The sequence below is a fragment of the Lithobates pipiens genome, unplaced genomic scaffold, assembly GCF_037356315.1.
Source record: "Lithobates pipiens isolate NorthernLeopardFrog02 unplaced genomic scaffold, aLitPip1_a1.2 Scaffold_18, whole genome shotgun sequence".
NCBI classification, from domain to species: domain Eukaryota; kingdom Metazoa; phylum Chordata; class Amphibia; order Anura; family Ranidae; genus Lithobates; species Lithobates pipiens.
In genome coordinates this window covers 1,968,191-1,990,288 of record NW_027507758.1, presented here as the reverse complement: position 1 = coordinate 1,990,288, position 22,098 = coordinate 1,968,191, and the positions used below count along the sequence as shown (strand labels likewise).

Here is a 22,098-nt window from a genome sequence, read left to right as displayed (position 1 = left end):
GTTGATGAGTGTTGAAAGCAGACAAAATGGACAAGTGTAAGGATTTTAAGGGACTTTATAAAGGACCAAATTGTAATGTCTAGGTGACTGGGTCAGAGCAACTTCAAAACTGCAGCTCTTGTGGGATATTCCTGGTTTGCAGTGGTCAGGACTGACCAAAAGTGGTCCAAGGAAGGAAAACCGGCCAACTGGGGGAGGGGGAAGGCTCATTGATGGCAGTGGGAAGGAAAGGCTCATTGATTGAGGTTGGAAGAGATGGCTCATTGATGGAGGTGGGGGAGGGAAGGCTCATTGATAGAGGCAGGGAGAGATGGCTCATTTATGGAGGTGGGGAGGGAAGGCTTATTGATGGAGGTGGAGAGGGAAGGCTTATTGATGGAGTTGGAGGGAATGGCTTGTTGATGGAGGTGGGGAGGGAAGGCTCATTGATTGAGGTTGGGAGGGAAGGCTCATTGATGGAGGTGGGGAGGGAAGGCTCATTGTTGGAGGTGGGGAGGGAAGGCTTGTTGATGGAGGTGAGGAGGAAAGGCTCATTGATTGAGGTTGGGAGGAAGGCTCATTGATTGAGGTTGGGAGGGAAGGCTCATTGATGGAGGTGGGGAGGGAAGGCTCATTGATGGAGGTGGGGAGGGAAGGCTTATTGATGGAGTTGGAGGGAACGGCTTGTTGATGGAGGTGGGGAGGGAAGGCTCATTGATTGAGGTTGGAAAGGAAAGGCTCATTGATGGAAGTGAGGAGGGAAGGCTTGTTGATGGAGGTGAGGAGGAAAGGCTCATTGATTGAGGTTGGGAGGGAAGGCTCATTGATGGAGGTGGGGAGGGAAGGCTCATTGATTGAGGTTGAGAGGGAAGGCTCATTGATTGAGGTTGGGGGGAAGGCTCATTGATGGAGATGAGGAGGGAAGGCTCATTGATTGAGGTGGGAAGGAAAGGCTCATTGATGAAAGTGAGGAGGGAAGGCTTGTGGATGGAGGTGAGGAGGAAAGGCTCATTGATTGAGGTTGGGAGGAAGGCTCATTGATTGAGCTCATTGGAAGGCTCATTGATTGAGGTTGGGAGGGAAGGCTCATTGATTCCTCATTGATTGAGGTTGAGAGGGAAGGCTCATTGATTGAGGTTGGGAGGGAAGGCTTATTGATGGAGGTGGGGAGGCAAGGCTCATTGATGGAGTTGGGGAGGGAAGGCTCACTGATGGAGGAGGGGGTGGGGGGAGACTCATTGATGGAGGTAGGAAGGAAAGGCTCATTGATGAAGGTGAGGGGTAGGCTCATTGTTGGAGGTGGGGAGAGAAGGCTCATTGATGGAGGTGGGGAGGGAAGGCTCATTGATGGCAGTGGGAAGGAAAGGCTCATTGATTGAGGTTGGGAGGAAGGCTCATTGATTGAGGTGAGAAGGAAAGGCTCATTGATTGAGGTTGGGAGGGAAGGCTCATTGATTGAGGTTGGGAGGGAAGGCTCATTGATTGAGGTTGGGAGGGAAGGCTCATTGACTGAGGTTGGGAGGTAAGGCTCATTGATGGAGGTTGGGAGGGAAGGCTCATTGGTGGAGGTTGGGAGGGAAGGCTCATTGATGGAGGTGGGGAGGGAAGACTCATTGATTGAGGTTGAGAGGGAAGACTCATTGATTGAGGTTGAGAGGGAAGGCTCATTGATTGAGGTTGGGAGGGAAGGCTCATTGATAGAGGTGGGGAGGCAAGGCTCATTGATTGAGGTTGGGAGGGAAGGAAAGGCTCATTGATGCATGTGGGGAGGGAAGGCTCATTGATGGTGTTGGGGAGGGAAGGCTCATTGATGGAGTTGGGGAGGGAAGGCTCACTGATGGAGTAGGGGGTGGGGGGGAGACTCATTGATGGAGGTAGGAAGCAAAGGCTCATTGATGAAGGTGAGGGGTAGGGTCATTATTGGAGGTGGGGAGGGAAGGCTCATTGATGGGATGCTCATTGATGGAGTTGGGGAGGGAGGACTCATTGATGGAGGTGGGAGGGTATTCTCATTGAAGGGGGTAGGGGAAGGGAAGGCTTGCTAATGGAGGTGGGGAGGGAAGGCTGATTGATGGAGGTTTGAGGGAAGGCTCATTGATAGAGGCAGGGAGAGATGGCTCATTGATGGAGGTGGGGAGAGAAGGCTCATTGATGGAGTTGGAGGGAACGGCTCGTTGATGGAGGTGGGGAGAAGGCTCATTGATGGAGGTGGGGAGAAGGCTCATTGATGGAGGTGGGGAGGGAAGGCTCATTGATTGAAGTGGGGAGGGAAGGCTCAATGATGGAGGTGGGGAGCGAATGCTCATTGATGGAGGGGGTGGGGGAGGCTCATTGATGGAGGTAGGGAGAGAAGGCTCATTTATGGAGGTGGGGAGAGGCTCATTGATGGAGGTGGGGAGAGAAGGCTCATTGATGGAGGTGGGGAGAGAAGGCTCATTGATGGAGGTGGGGAGAGAAGGCTCATTGATGGAGGTGGGGAGGAAAGGCTCATTGATGGAGGTGGGGAGGGAAGGCTCATTGGTGGAGGTGATGAGTAAAGACTGATTGATGGGGTGGGGAGGGAAGGCTCATTGATGGAGGTGGGGGAGGGAAGGCTCATTGATGGAGGCGGGGGAGGGAAGGCTCATTGATGGAGGTGGGGAGGGAGGGCTCATTGATGGAGGTGGGGAGGGAGGGCTCATTGATGGAGGTGGGAGGGAAGACTCATTGAAGGGGGAAGGGGAAGGGGAGGCTTGTTAATGGAGGTGGGGAAGGAAGGCTGATTGATGGAGGTGTGGGGGAAGGCTCATTGATAGAGGCGGGGAGAGATGGCTCATTGATGGAGTTGTAGGGAACGGCTTGTTGATGGAGGTGGGGAGAAGGCTCATTGATGGAAGTGGGGATAGAAGGCTCATTGATGGAGGTGGGGAGGGAAGGCTCATTGATGGAGTGGGTGGGGGGGAGGCTCATTGATGGAGGAGGTGGGGAGGGAGGGCTCATTGATGGAGGTGGGGAGGGAAGGCTCATTGATGGAGGTGGGGAGAGAAGGCTCATTGATAGAGGTGGGGAGGCAAGGCTCATTGATTGAGGTTGGGAGGGAAGGAAAGGCTCATTGATGCATGTGGGGAGGGAAGGCTCATTGATGGTGTTGGGGAGGGAAGGCTCATTGATGGAGTTGGGGAGGGAAGGCTCACTGATGGAGTAGGGGGTGGGGGGGAGACTCATTGATGGAGGTAGGAAGCAAAGGCTCATTGATGAAGGTGAGGGGTAGGGTCATTATTGGAGGTGGGGAGGGAAGGCTCATTGATGGGATGCTCATTGATGGAGTTGGGGAGGGAGGACTCATTGATGGAGGTGGGAGGGTATTCTCATTGAAGGGGGTAGGGGAAGGGAAGGCTTGCTAATGGAGGTGGGGAGGGAAGGCTGATTGATGGAGGTTTGAGGGAAGGCTCATTGATAGAGGCAGGGAGAGATGGCTCATTGATGGAGGTGGGGAGAGAAGGCTCATTGATGGTGTTGGAGGGAACGGCTCGTTGATGGAGGTGGGGAGAAGGCTCATTGATGGAGGTGGGGAGAAGGCTCATTGATGGAGGTGGGGAGGGAAGGCTCATTGATTGAAGTGGGGAGGGAAGGCTCAATGATGGAGGTGGGGAGCGAATGCTCATTGATGGAGGGGGTGGGGGAGGCTCATTGATGGAGGTAGGGAGAGAAGGCTCATTTATGGAGGTGGGGAGAGGCTCATTGATGGAGGTGGGGAGAGAAGGCTCATTGATGGAGGTGGGGAGAGAAGGCTCATTGATGGAGGTGGGGAGAGAAGGCTCATTGATGGAGGTGGGGAGGGAAGGCTCATTGATGGAGGTGGGGAGGGAAGGCTCATTGGTGGAGGTGATGAGTAAAGACTGATTGATGGGGTGGGGAGGGAAGGCTCATTGATGGAGGTGGGGGAGGGAAGGCTCATTGATGGAGGCGGGGGAGGGAAGGCTCATTGATGGAGGTGGGGAGGGAGGGCTCATTGATGGAGGTGGGGAGGGAGGGCTCATTGATGGAGGTGGGAGGGAAGACTCATTGAAGGGGGAAGGGGAAGGGGAGGCTTGTTAATGGAGGTGGGGAAGGAAGGCTGATTGATGGAGGTGTGGGGGAAGGCTCATTGATAGAGGCGGGGAGAGATGGCTCATTGATGGAGTTGTAGGGAACGGCTTGTTGATGGAGGTGGGGAGAAGGCTCATTGATGAAAGTGGGGATAGAAGGCTCATTGATGGAGGTGGGGAGGGAAGGCTCATTGATGGAGTGGGTGGGGGGGAGGCTCATTGATGGAGGAGGTGGGGAGGGAGGGCTCATTGATGGAGGTGGGGAGGGAAGGCTCATTGATGGAGGTGGGGAGAGAAGGCTCATTGATGGAGTTGGGGAGAGAAGGCTCATTGATGGAGGGGGTGGGGAGGGAGGGCTCATTGATGGAGGTGGGGAGGGAAGGCTCATTGATGGAGGTGGGGAGGGAAGGCTCATTGATGGAGGGGGTGGGGGGGCGGCTCATTGATGGAGGTTGGAAGGGAAGGCTCATTGATGGAGGATGTGGGGGGCGGCTCATTGATAGGAGGTTGGGAGGGAAGACTCATTGATGGTGGTTTAGAACGGAAGGCTCGCTGATTGAGGTGGGGTGGAAGGGCTCATTAATGGTGGGAGTAAATGCTCATTGATGGTGTGGGGGAGGGAAGGCTGATTGATGGAGGTGGAAGGGAAGGCTCATTGATGGAGGTGGAAGGAAAGGCTCATTGAAGGGGAAGGGAAGGCTTGTTATGGAGGTGGGGAAGGAAGGCTGATTGATGGGGATGGGGGGGGGGGCTCATTGATAGAGGTGGAGGCAACGGCTCGTTGATGGAGTTGGGGGGAGAAGGTCCATTGATGAGGTGTCCTCTCTACAGTGTACCGCAGGAAGCATCAGGAGCTTCAGGCTCATTGATGGAAGTGCGGGAAGGAAGGCTCATTGATGGAGGTGGGGAGTGAATGTTGGTTCTGATAGAAAGGTGTCAGAACACACAGAGCATCACAGTTTATCATGTATGGGGCTGTGTAGGCGCATAGCAGTCAGGGTCCCCATGCTGACCCGTGTCCACAGTCAAAAGCGCCTACAATGGACATGTAAGCATCAGAACTGTAGCACGGAGCAATGGAAGAAGGTGGCCTGGTCTGATGAATTACATTTTCTCTTACATCACGTGGATGGCCGGGTCCGTGTCATTGCTTACCTGGGGAAGAGATGGCAGCAGGATGCACTATGTGAAGAAGGCAAGCTGGTGGAGGCAGTGTGATGCTTTGGCCAATGGTCTGCTGGGAAACCTTGGCTCCTACCAATCATGTGGATGTTACTTTGGAGTTCATGCCTGTGTTGGCAGCTAGAAAGACTATGTAAAAGGAGAACCTACTCAATATGAGGTGGGTGGTCATAGTGTTGTGGCTGATCGGTGTATGACCTTTTACCAAAGCTCAAAACAGTATCTATGGCCTTGTTCATGTTTCAAAATTGACAATATGTTGTCCACTGTAAACATTACCCATTCCCTGATGCCCATTTAATAAACCATCCAGTCTACAGAATGTGTCCACGGGCTCCATTGCTTTATTTCATGGATTCTGTTTTTCAGATGACCAAATTCAGTCAGCCCAGGAGCCGCATCTTCCCCTCTCTCTGGTATTGTCCATCGTGACCTCCGGCCTTGTGGCCGCCCTTATCCTGGCTTTCTCAGGTATCATGGTTGGTGAGTCACTACTATTTAAGGAAGCACTCCTCTACAGAACTGCACGAATGTGAAAATCAACTTTTAAAATGTAGTTGTTACCCATTTAGTTTGGAGAGGTTCTCCTTCCAAAGGAGATGTAATGGCTGGTAAAAGTCTGACTCTTTTGAATTAATTTGTTCTTCTATGACCATAGATACCATAGAGCTGGGACGTCCCGGTACAGCTAATCTCAGATAAGATTTTAGACTATAGTAATTGCAGAACTTTTTCCAGCCTGTCCCAACAATGTTCTTCATCAGAGTTTTTAGCCGGTGAGTTTATGATTGCCCCCATTGATGCTCATCACTTGATTTATTCGTGTCTATGGACCTCCTACGTGGAAGGAGAATTTCTGGAGAACCTTCTTGTTCTAGATCAGTCGGCAATTATCCATTTACAGAGCCCCTGTCCCCTCTCTACAGTGTACCGCAGGAAGCATCAGGAGCTTCAGGCCATACAAATGGAACTACAGAGCCCAGACTACAAACTCAGCAAAGTGAGAACATCCACCATAATGACGGACTACAACCCCAACTACTGCTTTGCCGGCAAGATCACCTCCATCGGAGACCTGAAAGAGGTGCCCAGGAAACACATCTCCCTCGTCAGGTGAGGTTAAGAGTGAAGCCTAAAGTATGACATCACTTGACGGTTTAACTCATCATAGTTATATTGTAGTTATAAAAAAGGTTATATGATATTGTTGTATGTACAACTAGTGACATCACCAACCATATTCACTTACATGATCGGAAATCCCTAGGGATAGTTAAAACAATGTGTGAGTTGTTCCCCTAATTCATACCAGGCCCTTCAGATCTGGTGTGATTTTTAATTGGGACCTCATGCAAAATAAAAACAAAAAAACAAACACATGAGCCCCCCCCCCAAAAAAAAAAAAAAATTCTATAGCTGACTGCTCTGGCAAAGCACATTGTCCCCATGGTAATAAGGACAAGGTCCTCTTCCTAACAACCCTGGCATAGTGGTTGTGGGGGTCTGCAGGGAACTTATCAGAATATGGAACCCCACTTTAACAATAAGGGGGCTCACAGATACCATATCACCCCCCGCCCCCCCAATGTGAATAAGTAAGGTATATGTAATACCCCTGCATATTCACGAAACATGTGAACAGTAAAAAAAAAACACAGTTTTTGACAAATCCTTTAATTAATAATAATAAAAAAAAAAGAAGTCCACCATGAATTACATCATCCAATGATGTTGAACCTCATCAATCATGATGCCCGACGCCCACCAACCCGCCAAAGAGAAAAAGAAAAAGCTGCATGCCAACGCACGCCTGGTCGCGTCACTTCACTCCGCTTATATATAAAGAGGAGCGGGGTTTCCTAGGTGATGTCATTGTCCAATTATTGCCATGTCCATATTGCTAAAGGGCGCGTCCAGGCTCTGATAAGCCCTCTGCAAAGGCGCACAACCCAGCGGTTATGGGGGCCTGCGGGCGGGGGGGGGGGGGGCTTCTTGGAAGAAGCTCTTATCCCCATCCGCAATTTTGCTGTGTGAATGTCTCAGCATTCACACGGTTGTCACAAATAATGTGTCTAATATATTAACTTCCTATGATCTTCAGCTCCTTCTAGTGGCCCTAATGTAGTATTTTCCTGAACTATCTCCACCAGGACATTTCTGCATTATGGCCACTAGATGGAGCTGGCAATCATAGGAAATAAATATATTAGACACATTATGGGGATTATTTGTGGCGGCTGTGCGAATGCTGAGACATTCACACGGCAAATTCATTTTTATAAAAAAAGACCCCTTGGATTCTGCAGGCTAGTTCCCATAGACCCCCTCAGATAATCGACGCTCGTCCAGCACAGCCCCATGTGTAGGTACAACAAAATAATCAAATATCGCTTTCGGTTGGACATAATTCTTATGAGCAACTTTGGTCATGGCCAGTTCTTCCCAACAAGACCTTTGCTATATATTATTAGTGGAGACACAAGTCCCTTATCGGAAAATTCCACAAATGACACCAAATTTAAAGCAATTTATACAAAGTGATAACCGGATGGAATTCACTTCCACCTGATTGTCAAAAGAAGTTTCCCTTGATGGATTGATCCATTAGGTGTGGAAAATAATACGGCGCAAAGAGACATTAAATTGCTGTGAACCGCCAGACTTCAAGTGCCGGAGCTCATTTCCTCTATGAACTGAAGATGAAGTGCAATTCCCCAATTTCAGATGGAGAGGAGCGCTATTCTGCGACTCCTCCGCTGCTCCTCCTTGTCTGTTATCATTACATTTATGAGGTGTCAGATGAAGACCTTATAGCGGAATCAGAATCAATTTGTCAGAGGTCTTCGAGTTGACGGAGATACTGTAGATGAGCTCCAGATTCCCGGTTGTCTCTCCAGCCGGAGAACTTACCGCAAGTTTTAATGACCACGACTTCTCGGGTAATGTCAGACATCTGCCACTCAACTTCACACCGGACTTCACGCCGGACTTCACGCCGGACTTCACGCAGGACTTCGCGCCGGACTTCGCGCCGGACTTCGCGCCGGACTTCGCGCCGGACTTCACGCCGGACTTCACATCGGGCTTCATGCCTCGGGCTGCCGGGACCGTCTTCTAGGTGGAAATAAGTAACTTCTATCACTCTGAATAAAATTCTTATATTTTATGTGGAGGATTTATAGAAGATGTCACAAGTCCCCAATTTGGTTGAATTACTTTCAAAAACGGAAACTGGGAGATGGCAGACGGCTCCTCGGGTTGATGACGTTGAAGTTATTCTGAACCTTGTTATACAAGAACATAATGAAATAAAACTTCTCCAGCCGGTGTGGAAACTTTTGTGGTTTCAAAAGTCTATAATGTATAGTAGGTAAGGTTGTATAAAGACACCAGTCCATCCAGATCTGCCTGATCTGAAGACACAAGAAGTTAAAGTGAACCTGTCAGCCGGACTCTGAACATTCAGACTTTGACACATTCTGAACAAGCGGAAAATGAGTTTTAACCCAAGTCACTGATCTCTGTAGCTGCTGGCATTGTGGAGAAATTCATCCTCAACATTCAAAGAGAAGAGACTAAATATGATTCTCGGCCCGATGCCTAAGTCAGGAATTATAGCTGGAAAAGTGTTTCTTCTGTCTTTGGCAGCCCCCCATTCCGTTAAGGCAGGGGGTCCCCAAACTTTCCAGAATGGGGGCCACATTGTATATTTGATCAATATTTATAGGCAAAAAAAACACTTCTATAAATAAATGAATACAAATCTAAATGAACAAATAAACAGGATCCAAGAAAAAACTTCACATCAGAAGCCCCACATGACATTAGAAGTCCCCCGTTCACATCAGATTCCTCCCCTTCAAACAAGGGCCCCCCTTTCGCATCGGATTCCCCCTTCACATCAGAAGCCCCCAAAACCATCAGACCCCTCCCCCTTCACATCAGAAGCCCCCATACCATCAGGGTTCACCCTTTACATCAGAAACCCCCATACCATCAGGCCCCTCCCCCTTCACATCAGAAGCCCCCATACCATCAAGACTCCCCCTTCACATCTGAAGCCCCCACACCATCAGAGTTCCTCCTTCACATCAGAAACGCCCATCACATCAGAACTCCTCCTTCACATCAGAAGCCCCCATACCATCAGAACTCCTCCTTCACATCAGAAGCCCCCATACCATCAGAACTCCTCCTTCACATCAGAAGCCCCCATACCATCAGAACTCCTCCTTCACATCAGAAGCCCCATACCATCAGAACTTCTCCTTCACATCAGAAGCCCCCATACCATCAGGACTCCCCCTTCAGATCAGAAGCCCCCATACCATCAGAACTCCTCCTTCACATCAGAAGCCCCCATACCATCAGGACTCCTCCTTCACATCAGAAGCCCCCATACCATCAGAACTCCTCCTTCACATCAGAAGCCCCCATACCATCAGAACTCCTCCTTCACATCAGAAGCCCCCATACTATCAGAACTCCTCCTTCACATCAGAAGCCCCCATACCATCAGAACTCCTCCTTCACATCAGAAGCCCCCATACCATCAGAACTTCTCCTTCACATCAGAAGCCCCCATACCATCAGGGTTCACCCTTTACATCAGAAACCCCCATACCATCAGGCCCCTCCCCTTCACATCAGAAACCCCCATACCATCAGGCCCCTCCCCCTTCACATCAGAAGCCCCCATACCATCAAGACTCCCCCTTCACATCTGAAGCCCCCACACCATCAGAGTTCCTCCTTCACATCAGAAACGCCCATCACATCAGAACTCCTCCTTCACATCAGAAGCCCCCATGCCATCAGAACTCCTCCTTCACATCAGAAGCCCCCATACCATCAGAACTCCTCCTTCACATCAGAAGCCCCATACCATCAGAACTTCTCCTTCACATCAGAAGCCCCCATACCATCAGGACTCCCCCTTCAGATCAGAAGCCCCCATACCATCAGAACTCCTCCTTCACATCAGAAGCCCCCATACCATCAGAACTCCTCCTTCACATCAGAAGCCCCCATACCATCAGAACTCCTCCTTCACATCAGAAGCCCCCATACCATCAGAACTCCTCCTTCACATCAGAAGCCCCCATACTATCAGAACTCCTCCTTCACATCAGAAGCCCCCATACCATCAGAACTCCTCCTTCACATCAGAAGCCCCCATACCATCAGAACTTCTCCTTCACATCAGAAGCCCCCATACCATCAGGACTCCCCCTTCAGATCAGAAGCCCCCATACCATCAGAACTCCTCCTTCACATCAGAAGCCCCCATACCATCAGAACTCCTCCTTCACATCAGAAGCCCCCATACCATCAGGACACCCCCCTTCACATCAGAAGCCCCCATACCATCAGGACTCCCCCTTCACATCAGAAGCCCCCATAGCATCAGAACTCCTCCTTCACTTTAGAAGCCCCCCATACCATCAGAACTCCTCCTTCACATCAGAAGCCCCCATACCATCAGAACTCCTCCTTCACATCAGAAGCCCCCATACCATCAGAACTTCTCCTTCACATCAGAAGCCCCCATACCATCAGGACTCCCCCTTCAGATCAGAAGCCCCCATACCATCAGAACTCCTCCTTTACATCAGAAGCCCCCATACCATCAGAACTCCTCCTTCACATCAGAAGCCCCCATACCATCAGGACACCCCCCTTCACATCAGAAGCCCCCATACCATCAGGACTCCCCCTTCACATCAGAAGCCCCCATAGCATCAGAACTCCTCCTTCACTTTAGAAGCCCCCATACCATCAGAACTCCTCCTTCACATCAGAAGCCCCCATACCATCAAGGCTCTCCCTTCACATCTGAAGCCCCCATACCATCTGAGCTCCTCCTTCACATCTGAAGCCCCCATACCATCAGGACTCCCCCTTCACATCAGAAGCTCCCATCACATCAAAGCTCCTCCTTCACATCAGAAGCCCCATCACATCAGGACTCCCCCGTCAAATCAGAAGCCCCCATACCATCAAGGCTCCCCCTTCACATCAGAGCTCCCCCTTCACATCAGAATCTCCCATGACATCAGAGCTCTCCCTTCACATCTGAAGCACCCGTACCATCAGGACTCCCCTTTAACATCAGAAACCCCCATAACATCAGGACTCCCCCTTCAGATCAGAAGCCTCCATACCATCAGGACTCCCCCTTCACATCAGAAGCCCCCATCACATCAGAGCTCCTCCTTCGCATCTGAAGCCCCCATCGCATCAGAGCTCCCCCTTCACATCTGAAGCCCCCATCACATCAGAGCTCCCCCTTTACATCTGAAGCCCCCATCACATCAGGACTCCCCCTTCACATCAGAAACCCCCATAACATCAGGACTCCCCCTTCACATCAGAAGCCCCCATACCATCAGGACTCCCCCTTCACATCAGAAGCCCCCATCACATCAGAGCTCCTCCTTCACATCTGAAGCCCCCATCGCATCAGAGCTCCCCCTTCACATCTGAAGCCCCCATACCATCAGAGCTCCCCCTTTACATCTGAAGTCCCCATCACATCAGAGCTCCCCCTTTACATCTGAAGCCCCCATCACATCAGGACTCCCCCTTCACATCAGAAGCCCCCATAACATCAGGACTCCCCCTTCACATCAGAAGCCCCCATACCATCAGGACTCCCCCTTCTCATCAGAAGCCCCCATACCATCAAGGCTCTCCATTCACATCAGAATCCCCCATACCATCAGAACTCCTCCTTCACATCAGAAGCCCCCATACCATCAGGACTCCCCCTTCACATCAGAAGCCCCCATAACATCAGGACTCCCCCTTCACATCAGAAGCCCCCATAACATCAGAACTCCTCCTTCACATCAGAAGCCCCCATACCATCAGGACTCCCCCTTCAGATCAGAAGCCCCCATACCATCAGAACTCCTCCTTCACATCAGAAGCCCCCATACCATCAGAACTCCTCCTTCACATCAGAAGCCCCCATACCATCAGAACTCCTCCTTCACATCAGAAGCCCCCATACCATCAGAACTCCTCCTTCACATCAGAAGCCCCCATACCATCAGAATTCCTCCTTCACATCAGAAGCCCCCATACCATCAGAACTCCTCCTTCACATCAGAAGCCCCCATACCATCAGAACTTCTCCTTCACATCAGAAGCCCCCATACCATCAGGACTCCCCCTTCAGATCAGAAGCCCCCATACCATCAGAACTCCTCCTTCACATCAGAAGCCCCCATACCATCAGAACTCCTCCTTCACATCAGAAGCCCCCATACCATCAGGACACCCCCCTTCACATCAGAAGCCCCCATACCATCAGGACTCCCCCTTCACATCAGAAGCCCCCATAGCATCAGAACTCCTCCTTCACTTTAGAAGCCCCCATACCATCAGAACTCCTCCTTCACATCAGAAGCCCCCATACCATCAGAACTCCTCCTTCACATCAGAAGCCCCCATACCATCAGATCTTCTCCTTCACATCAGAAGCCCCCATACCATCAGGACTCCCCCTTCAGATCAGAAGCCCCCATACCATCAGAACTCCTCCTTCACATCAGAAGCCCCCATACCATCAGGACACCCCCCTTCACATCAGAAGCCCCCATACCATCAGGACTCCCCCTTCACATCAGAAGCCCCCATAGCATCAGAACTCCTCCTTCACTTTAGAAGCCCCCATACCATCAGAACTCCTCCTTCACATCAGAAGCCCCCATACCATCAGGACTCCCCCTTCACATCAGAAGCCCCCATACCATCAAGGCTCTCCCTTCACATCTGAAGCCCCCATACCATCTGAGCTCCTCCTTCACATCTGAAGCCCCCATACCATCAGGACTCCCCCTTCACATCAGAAGCCCCCATCACATCAAAGCTCCTCCTTCACATCAGAAGCCCCATCACATCAGGACTCCCCCGTCACATCAGAAGCCCCCATACCATCAAGGCTCCCCCTTCACATCAGAGCTCCCCCTTCACATCAGAATCCCCCATGACATCAGAGCTCCCCCTTCACATCTGAAGCACCCGTACCATCAGGACTCCCCTTTAACATCAGAAACCCCCATAACATCAGGACTCCCCCTTCAGATCAGAAGCCTCCATACCATCAGGACTCCCCCTTCACATCAGAAGCCCCCATCACATCAGAGCTCCTCCTTCACATCTGAAGCCCCCATCGCATCAGAGCTCCCCCTTCACATCTGAAGCCCCCATCACATCAGAGCTCCCCCTTTACATCTGAAGCCCCCATCACATCAAGACTCCCCCTTCACATCAGAAACCCCCATAACATCAGGACTCCCCCTTCAGATCAGAAGCCCCCATACCATCAGGACTCCCCCTTCACATCAGAAGCCCCCATCACATCAGAGCTCCTCCTTCACATCTGAAGCCCCCATCGCATCAGAGCTCCCCCTTCACATCTGAAGCCCCCATACCATCAGAGCTCCCCCTTTACATCTGAAGCCCCCATCACATCAGAGCTCCCCCTTTACATCTGAAGCCCCCATCACATCAGGACTCCCCCTTCACATCAGAAGCCCCCATAACATCAGGACTCCCCCTTCACATCAGAAGCCCCCATACCATCAGGACTCCCCCTTCACATCAGAAGCCCCCATACCATCAAGGCTCTCCATTCACATCAGAAGCCCCCATACCATCAGAACTCCTCCTTCACATCAGAAGCCCCCATACCATCAGGACTCCCCCTTCACATCAGAAGCCCCCATAACATCAGGACTCCTCCTTCACATCAGAAGCCCCCATACCATCAAGGCTCTCCCTTCACATCAGAAGCCTCCATACCATCAGGACTCCCCCTTCACATCAGAAACCCACATAACATCAGGACTCCCCCTTCAGATCAGAAGCCCCCATACCATCAGGACTCCCCCTTCACATCAGAAGCCCCCATAACATCAGGACTCCCCCTTCACATCAGAAGCCCCCATACCATCAGGACTCCCCCTTCACATCAGAAGCCCCCATACCATCAAGGCTCTCCCTTCACATCAGAAGCCCCCATACCATCAGAACTCCTCCTTCACATCAGAAGCCCCCATACCATCAGGACTCCCCCTTCACATCAGAAGCCCCCATAACATCAGGACTCCCCCTTCACATCAGAAGCCCCCATACCATCAGGACTATCAGGACTCCCCCTTCACATCAGAAGCCCCCATACCATCAAGGCTCCCCCTTCACATCAGAAACCCCCATAACATCAGGACTCCCCCTTCAGATCAGAAGCCCCCATAACATCAGGACTCCCCCTTCACATCAGAAGCCCCCATACCATCAGGACTCCCCCTTCACATCAGAAACCCCCATAACATCAGGACTCCCCCTTCACATCAGAAGCCCCCATACAATCAGGACTCCCCTTTCACATCAGAAGCCCCCATACCATCAAGGCTCTCCCTTCACATCAGAAGCCCCCATACCATCAGAACTCCTCCATCACATCAGAAGCCCCTATACCATCAGGACTCCCCCATACCATCAGGACTCCCCCTTCACATCAGAAACCCCCATAACATCAGTACTCCCCCTTCACATCAGAAGCCCCCATACCATCAAGGCTCTCCCTTAACATCAGAAGCCCCCATACCATCAGAACTCCTCCTTCACATCAGAAGCCCCCATACCATCAGGACTCCCCCTTCACATCAGAAACCCCCATAACATCAGCACTCCCCCTTCAGATCAGAAGCCCCCATACCATCAGGACTCCCCCTTCACATCAGAAGCCCCCATACCATCAAGGCTCTCCCTTCACATCAGAAGCCCCCATACCATCAGGACTCTACCTTCACATCAGAAGCCCCCATACCATCAGGACTCCCCTTTCACATCAGAAGCCCCCATACCATCAAGGCTCTCCCTTCACATCAGAAGCCCCCATACCATCAGAACTCCTCCATCACATCAGAAGCCCCCATACCATCAGGACTCCCCCATACCATCAGGACTCCCCCTTCACATCAGAAACCCCCATAACATCAGGACTCCCCCTTCACATCAGAAGCCCCCATACCATCAAGGCTCTCCCTTCACATCAGAAGCCCCCATACCATCAGAACTCCTCCTTCACATCAGAAGCCCCCATACCATCAGGACTCCCCCTTCACATCAGAAACCCCCATAACATCAGCACTCCCCCTTCAGATCAGAAGCCCCCATACCATCAGGACTCCCCCTTCACATCAGAAGCCCCCATACCATCAAGGCTCTCCCTTCACATCAGAAGCCCCCATACCATCAAGGCTCTCCCTTCACATCAGAAGTCCCCATACCATCAAGGCTCTCCCTTCACATCAGAAGCCCCCATACCATCAGGACTCCCCCTTCACATCAGAAGCCCCCATACCATCAAGGCTCTCCCTTCACATCAGAAGCCCACATAACATCAGGACTCCCCCTTCAGATCAGAAATCCCCATACCATCAAGGCTCTCCCTTCACATCAGAAGCCCCCATACCATCAGAACTCCTCCTTCACATCAGAAGCCCCCATACCATCAGGACTCCCCCTTCACATCAGAAGCCCCCATACCATCAAGGCTCTCCCTTCACATCAGAAGCCCCCATACCATCAGAACTCCTCCTTCACATCAGAAGCCCCCATACCATCAGGACTCCCCCTTCACATCAGAAGCCCCCATAACATCAGGACTCCCCCTTCACATCAGAAGCCCCCATACCATCAGGACTCCCCCTTCACATCAGAAGCCCCCATACCATCAGGACTCCCCCTTCACATCAGAAGCCCCCATACCATCAAGGCTCTCCCTTCACATCAGAAGCTCCCATAACATCAGGACTCCCCCTTCACATCAGAAACCCCCATAACATCAGGACTCCCCCTTCAGATCAGAAGCCCCCATAACATCAGGACTCCCCCTTCACATGAGAAGCCCCCATACCATCAGGACTCCCCCTTCACATCAGAAACCCCCATAACATCAGGACTCCCCCTTCACATCAGAAGCCCCCATACCATCAGGACTCCCCCGTCACATCAGAAGCCCCCATACCATCAAGGCTCTCCCTTCACATCAGAAGCCCCCATACAATCAGGACTCCCCCTTCACATCAGAAACCCCCATAACATCAGGACTCCCCCTTCAGATCAGAAGCCCCCATAACATCAGGACTCCACCTTCACATGAGAAGCCCCCATACCATCAGGACTCCCCCTTCACATCAGAAACCCCCATAACATCAGGACTCCCCCTTCACATCAGAAGCCCCCATACCATCAGGACTCCCCCTTCACATCAGAAGCCCCCATACCATCAAGGCTCTCCCTTCACATCAGAAGCCCCCATACCATCAAAACTCCTCCTTCACATCAGAAGCCCCCATACCATCAGGACTCCCCCTTCACATCAGAAGCCCCCATACCATCAAAACTCCTCCTTCACATCAGAAGCCCCCATACCATCAGAACTCCTCCTTCACATCAGAAGCCCCCATACCATCAGAATGAAATGTCCTGAAAATCCGATGTTGCAAATGAGACCCACAATGATGAACCACAATAGTGAGCCACAATGGTGACCCACAATGATGACCCACAATGGTGACCCACAATGATGACCCACAATGGTGACCCACAATGATGACCCACAATGGTGACCCACAAGGATGAACCACAATGGTGACACACAAGGATGAACCACAATGATGAACCACAATGATGAACCACAATGATGACACATTACGGCACACTGCAACGCAGCTCTCCACTTCCTCCTGCTGACCTCATAACAGGAGGGAGTGATTATATGGGGGTAAGTGGGAGGTGAGGGGGGCATTTGGCAGGGTGGGGTGAGCATTCATGGTCTATTGTTACTGGTATACTTGTCCGTTGAATGTAGAGTGTAGAGGTGGGGGGGAACGTTACATTGTTTCCATTCAGGTAAAAGTGACTTTGTCTTTTCCCCGCAGAGGTTTGGGTCACGGGGCGTTCGGAGAAGTCTATGAAGGTCAAGTGATGTGCAGTCCCACCGACCCGACTCCCCTGAAGGTCGCTGTGAAGGTGAGTCATGCCATCCATTCAGTGCTCAATTACATCATCTACACTACATCCAATCAGAAATGTTGTCAGTGTATGTTATGTAGCAGTTGGATACAATCACAGATGGCGATGGTGTCACATAGATGGTGTCACATGGATGGTGTCACATAGATGGGGACGGTGTCACATAGATGGGGACGGTGTCACATGGACGGTGTCACATAGATGGGGACGGTGTCACATGGATGGGGACAGTGTCACATTGATGGTGTCACATAGATGGTGTCACATAGATGGGGACGGTGTCACATAGATGGGGACGGTGTCACATAGATGGGGACGGTGTCACATTGATGGTGTCACAAAGAACGACGGTCTGTCACAGAGGAAGAGAGAGATCAGGAACACTGATTTCTCTCTTCCTCCAGTCAGTCCATCCCCCACACAGATAGCAAGCACCCCCTAGGAGCACACTTAACCCTTTGATTGCTCCTGATGTTAACCCCTTCCCCGCCAGTGCCATTTATACAGTGACAGTGCAATTTTTTTTTTAGCACTGATCGATGTATTAGTGCCACTGGTCTCCAAAAAGTGTCACTTAGTGTCCGATTTGTCCGTCACAATATCGCAGTCCTGCTAAAAATCACTGATCGCCGCCATTACTAGTAAAAATATAAATGTCATAAAAATATCCCATAGTTTGTAGAAGCGATAAATTTTGCGCAAACCGATCGCTTATTGGGATTTTTTTGGGCAAAAATATGTAGCAGAATACATATTGGAATAAATTGGAAATTCGATTTTTTTACATTTTTTTTTTTTTTATTGGATGTTTTATAGCAGAAAGTAAAAAATATTGTTTGCGTTGTTTTTTTCCAAAATCGTTGTTCTTTTTTTGTGTATAACGCAAAAAAATTAAAACCGCAGAGGTGATCAAATACCACCAAAAGAAATCTCTATTTGTGGGGGGGGGAAAAAAAGACATCAATTTTATTTGGGTAACCAATTGTCAGTAACGCAGTGCTGTATTGCAAAAAATGACCTGGTCATTAAGGGGTAAAACCTTCCGGGGCTGAAGTGGTTAAAAATGATATCATTTTACTATTTTGTGCCATTTTTCCTTTGATAATAAAAGAAATCAGGAGAGATCTGTTACCATGTCCCACCAAGTGAAAGCCCAATCTGCCCCGCCCCCCCCTCCAAAAAAAAAAAAGGCGGTATAATCCACCTGGAAATACTCAGTAGTAGGGATGTCCTAATGCGATTTACTAATGCGTGTCAAAGCTGCAAAACCGTCTTTAGGCGTTCGGATTTACATGACCTTCGTTACGAAGGGGTTAAACAATTATCATTTTTAAAAGCAAATATCGGATACATTGTACTTTAGTAAATGAAATGCCGCCGGGTTTATGTCTGTCTAGAAATATTGTAATTGGTCAGTGAATGGAACATCTGATACACATTTATATTCTCTATGACGAGTGATGTTGGTGTGTTGCAGACTCTGCCGGAGGTTTGCTCAGAGCAGGATGAGCTGGATTTCCTGATGGAGGCGCTCATCATCAGGTGAGACTAATCCCGCCCTATTACTGGTCACTGACCATCGCTGATCTGTAGCGGGATGCCGTCATAGGAGGGAATTTCTATGCCAGAAAGTTCTTACATAAACCAGGGAATGCACCATCATTATTCACAGTTTGTGCTGTGAACAGACCAGGGACATAGAGGTCCGCTCACCCGACCATGTATGATGGATACCCGTGTCCTGGATAGGCTAGGAGAGCCAGGTCCCTCATGCATGCGGCTCCCAGGGATGAGGTTGGAACGGCATCAATTGCACAGGTCTCGCCCCGGGGGGTATGAAGCGATCGCCACTCCACTCTGCATTCCCTCCTTTACTTAAGAACTTTCTGGGAACATTTCGGTGTACACCTCCTGAGATCTCTATCTGTGATTGCAGAACCCTATAGAACCCTATACAACCCTATACAACCCTATACTGCGATCTACTTACCATACTTTGACTGCAACAGAGGGACTTTCTGCTCTACAGCCAGTGAAGATAATGCCGCGTACACGCGACCGGACTTTCCGGCAGACTAGGCCCAAAGGGATTAGTCGGTCGGACAATCCGATCGTGTGTGGGCTAGTCCGATTGTTTTTCGGAAAAAAAAAATTAAAAAATCCAACGGACCTAGAAATAGAACACGTTTCAAATCTATCCGACGGACTAAAAATCGGGAAGACCGGGCGTCTGTGTGCTGGGTTCCGACGGACCAAATACGACGCAAGGGCAGATATTGGCTACTCGCTATTGAACTTCCTTGTTTACGTCATCACGTTCAAAACTAACGGACTTTCAAACGGACTTAGTCCATGTCCAAGTCTGTTCGTTCGGAAAGTCCATCGGAACTCCACCGAAAGTCCGTCGGGAAGACCGTCTGCCGGAAAGTCCGGTCGTGTTTACGCGACATAACAGATCCACCTGTTGCCTGGAAAATGCCATTTGATGTTTTTAGGGTCCTCTACCCGGTCTTATTCCCCATCACACATCCATGCATCCTATAGGGGGACTCCCTATTCCCCAGCGAGGGAAGTCAGTTTGATACACTTATCCGGTGCCTGGAAATGGTCTGTGCCAGTGATGGCAAAGCTTGGCTCCCCAGCTGAGGTGCCAAGATTTGCCATCACTGGTCCATACTTCTGGTCTATACTTCTGGTCTATACTTCTGGTCTATACTTCTGGTCCATACTTATGGTCCATACTTCTGGTCTATACTTCTGGTCCATACTTCTGGTCTATACTTCTGGTCCATACTTCTGGTCTATACTTCTGGTCCATACTTATGGTCCATACTTCTGGTCTATACTTCTGGTCCATACTTATGGTCCATACTTCTGGTCTATACTTCTGGTCCATACTTATGGTCCATACTTCTGGTCTATACTTCTGGTCCATACTTATGGTCCATACTTCTGGTCTATACTTCTGGTCCATACTTATGGTCCATACTTCTGGTCTATACTTCGGCTGGATTGGAGTCATTATTAGTACATCATCAGTTTCATGTTGTTTGCTTTATATACATATTCCATATACCGGCCGGTTAGGTACACATCCCTGGGTATACATGTGATGTGTGTATGTGCTACGTGTGATGCAGCTGCAACTACTTTAGACAATGTTGTCTTGTTTAATATACAGCAGAGGTGACGGTGATGGGATTTTTTTTTTTTACCCAGTTTTTGTATTCTTATTTTTGTAATAAAAATCCCATGTTTAATATGCATGGTCCTCTTGTGACCGCCTTTTATAGAGGTGCTCTTTACCCCAACTTTTGCCTTTTGTTCTATGTCCTAATGAGTTACCTGAACCTAAGGCCGCGTACACACGGGCGGACTGTCTGGCCAACTAAGTTCGTCAGACAATCCGACAGACAGTCCGTCCTACTTTTGAATGAACGGACTTGACCACACACAATGAACAGACAGTCCACCTAAAGCGTGCACGATGACGTGTACGGCACGTACGACGGGACGAGAAATTCGACGTCCAATACACTGCAATGCAACCTTCGCCGTGTAAATCCTTTCTGAGCATGCGCCATACTTAGGCCGCGTACACACGGGCGGACTGTCTGTCCAACTTAGTCCGCTGAACCGTGTTTCAGCAGACAGTCCGCTCGTGTGTGGGCTTCAGCGGATTTTTTCAGCGGACAGTCTGACGGACTTAGTCTTTCGGAATTTCCGTAATACAGTCCGTTCAAACTTGGTTTCAGCGGACAGTCCGCTCGTCAGTAGGCTAGTTCGACGGACTAAGTATGGCGCATGCTCAGAAAGGATTTACACGGCGAAGGTTGCATTGCAGTGTATTGGACGTCTAATTTCTCGTCCCGTCGTACGCGCCGTACACGTCATCGTGCACGCTTTCGGCGGACTGTCTGTTCATCGTATGTGGTCAGGTCCGTTCATTCAAAAGTTGAACGGACTGTCTGTCGGATTGTCTGACGAACTTAGTTGGCCAGACAATCCGCCCGTGTGTACGCGGCCTTAGTCCGTCGAACTTGCCTACTCACGAGCGGATTGTCCGCTGAAACCAAGTTTGGACGGACAAAATTACGGAAATTCCGAAAGACTTAGTCCGTCAGACTGTCCGCTGAAAAAGTCAGCTGAAGCCCACACACGAGCGGACTGTCCGCTGAAACACGTTTCAGCGGACTAAGTTGGACAGACAGTCCGCCCGTGTGTACGCGGCCTAATGAGTTATCTGGACCGCACCTCTATAGGTGAGTCAGCAAACATTTGCTCATATACTGGGCGCTACAGTGTTTAGACCCTAGTGAGTTACTGGCACACAACTTGTGTGTTTTGTTGGCCATTATACCCTTACCAGCCGCCAAAACCACTCCAGTTCAGTCTTCTGTAAGGATTAAAACGTGATATTTTGAGTAGGGATGCACCGAAATTTCAGACGCCGAAACATATCGGCCGAAAATGCCCTTTTCGGCAATTTGCCGAAAGGAAAAAAACGGCCGATAATCGAGCCGAAAACGCCTCTGGTGCCGCCCATCATGGGAGATCTATAACGCAGGAGAGCCGCCTCCGCCGTCTGGCTCAGTAGAGCGCCGGGAACATCACAGCTTTAATTTCAATAGCTGTGTGTTTCCCCGTCGCACCCCGTCGCATACAGCCCCTCCCCCTTGTCCGGGGAACTCTGATAGACAGATTACCCTTCCAGATTGGACTTAAAGCTGTGATGTTCCCGGTGCTCTACTGAGCCAGATGGCGGAGGCGGCTCTCCTATCTCTTCGCTGCATCACTGGCTGCATGGGGACAATACTGG

General features: G+C 50.3%; 1 protein-coding gene across 1 annotated transcript in view; it reads left to right on the top strand.

Annotated features, from left to right (window-relative positions):
- Nucleotides 1–22,098, top strand: part of LOC143990067 (ALK tyrosine kinase receptor-like) — a gene marked incomplete at its 3' end in the record, with an annotated part of 272,016 nt that overhangs the window by 204,388 nt on the left and 45,530 nt on the right. The window contains 4 exon segments of the mRNA XM_077490277.1: nt 5,598–5,711; nt 6,155–6,341; nt 17,186–17,276; nt 18,757–18,821. Of these exon segments, the coding sequence (XP_077346403.1) occupies nt 5,598–5,711; nt 6,155–6,341; nt 17,186–17,276; nt 18,757–18,821 (457 nt within the window).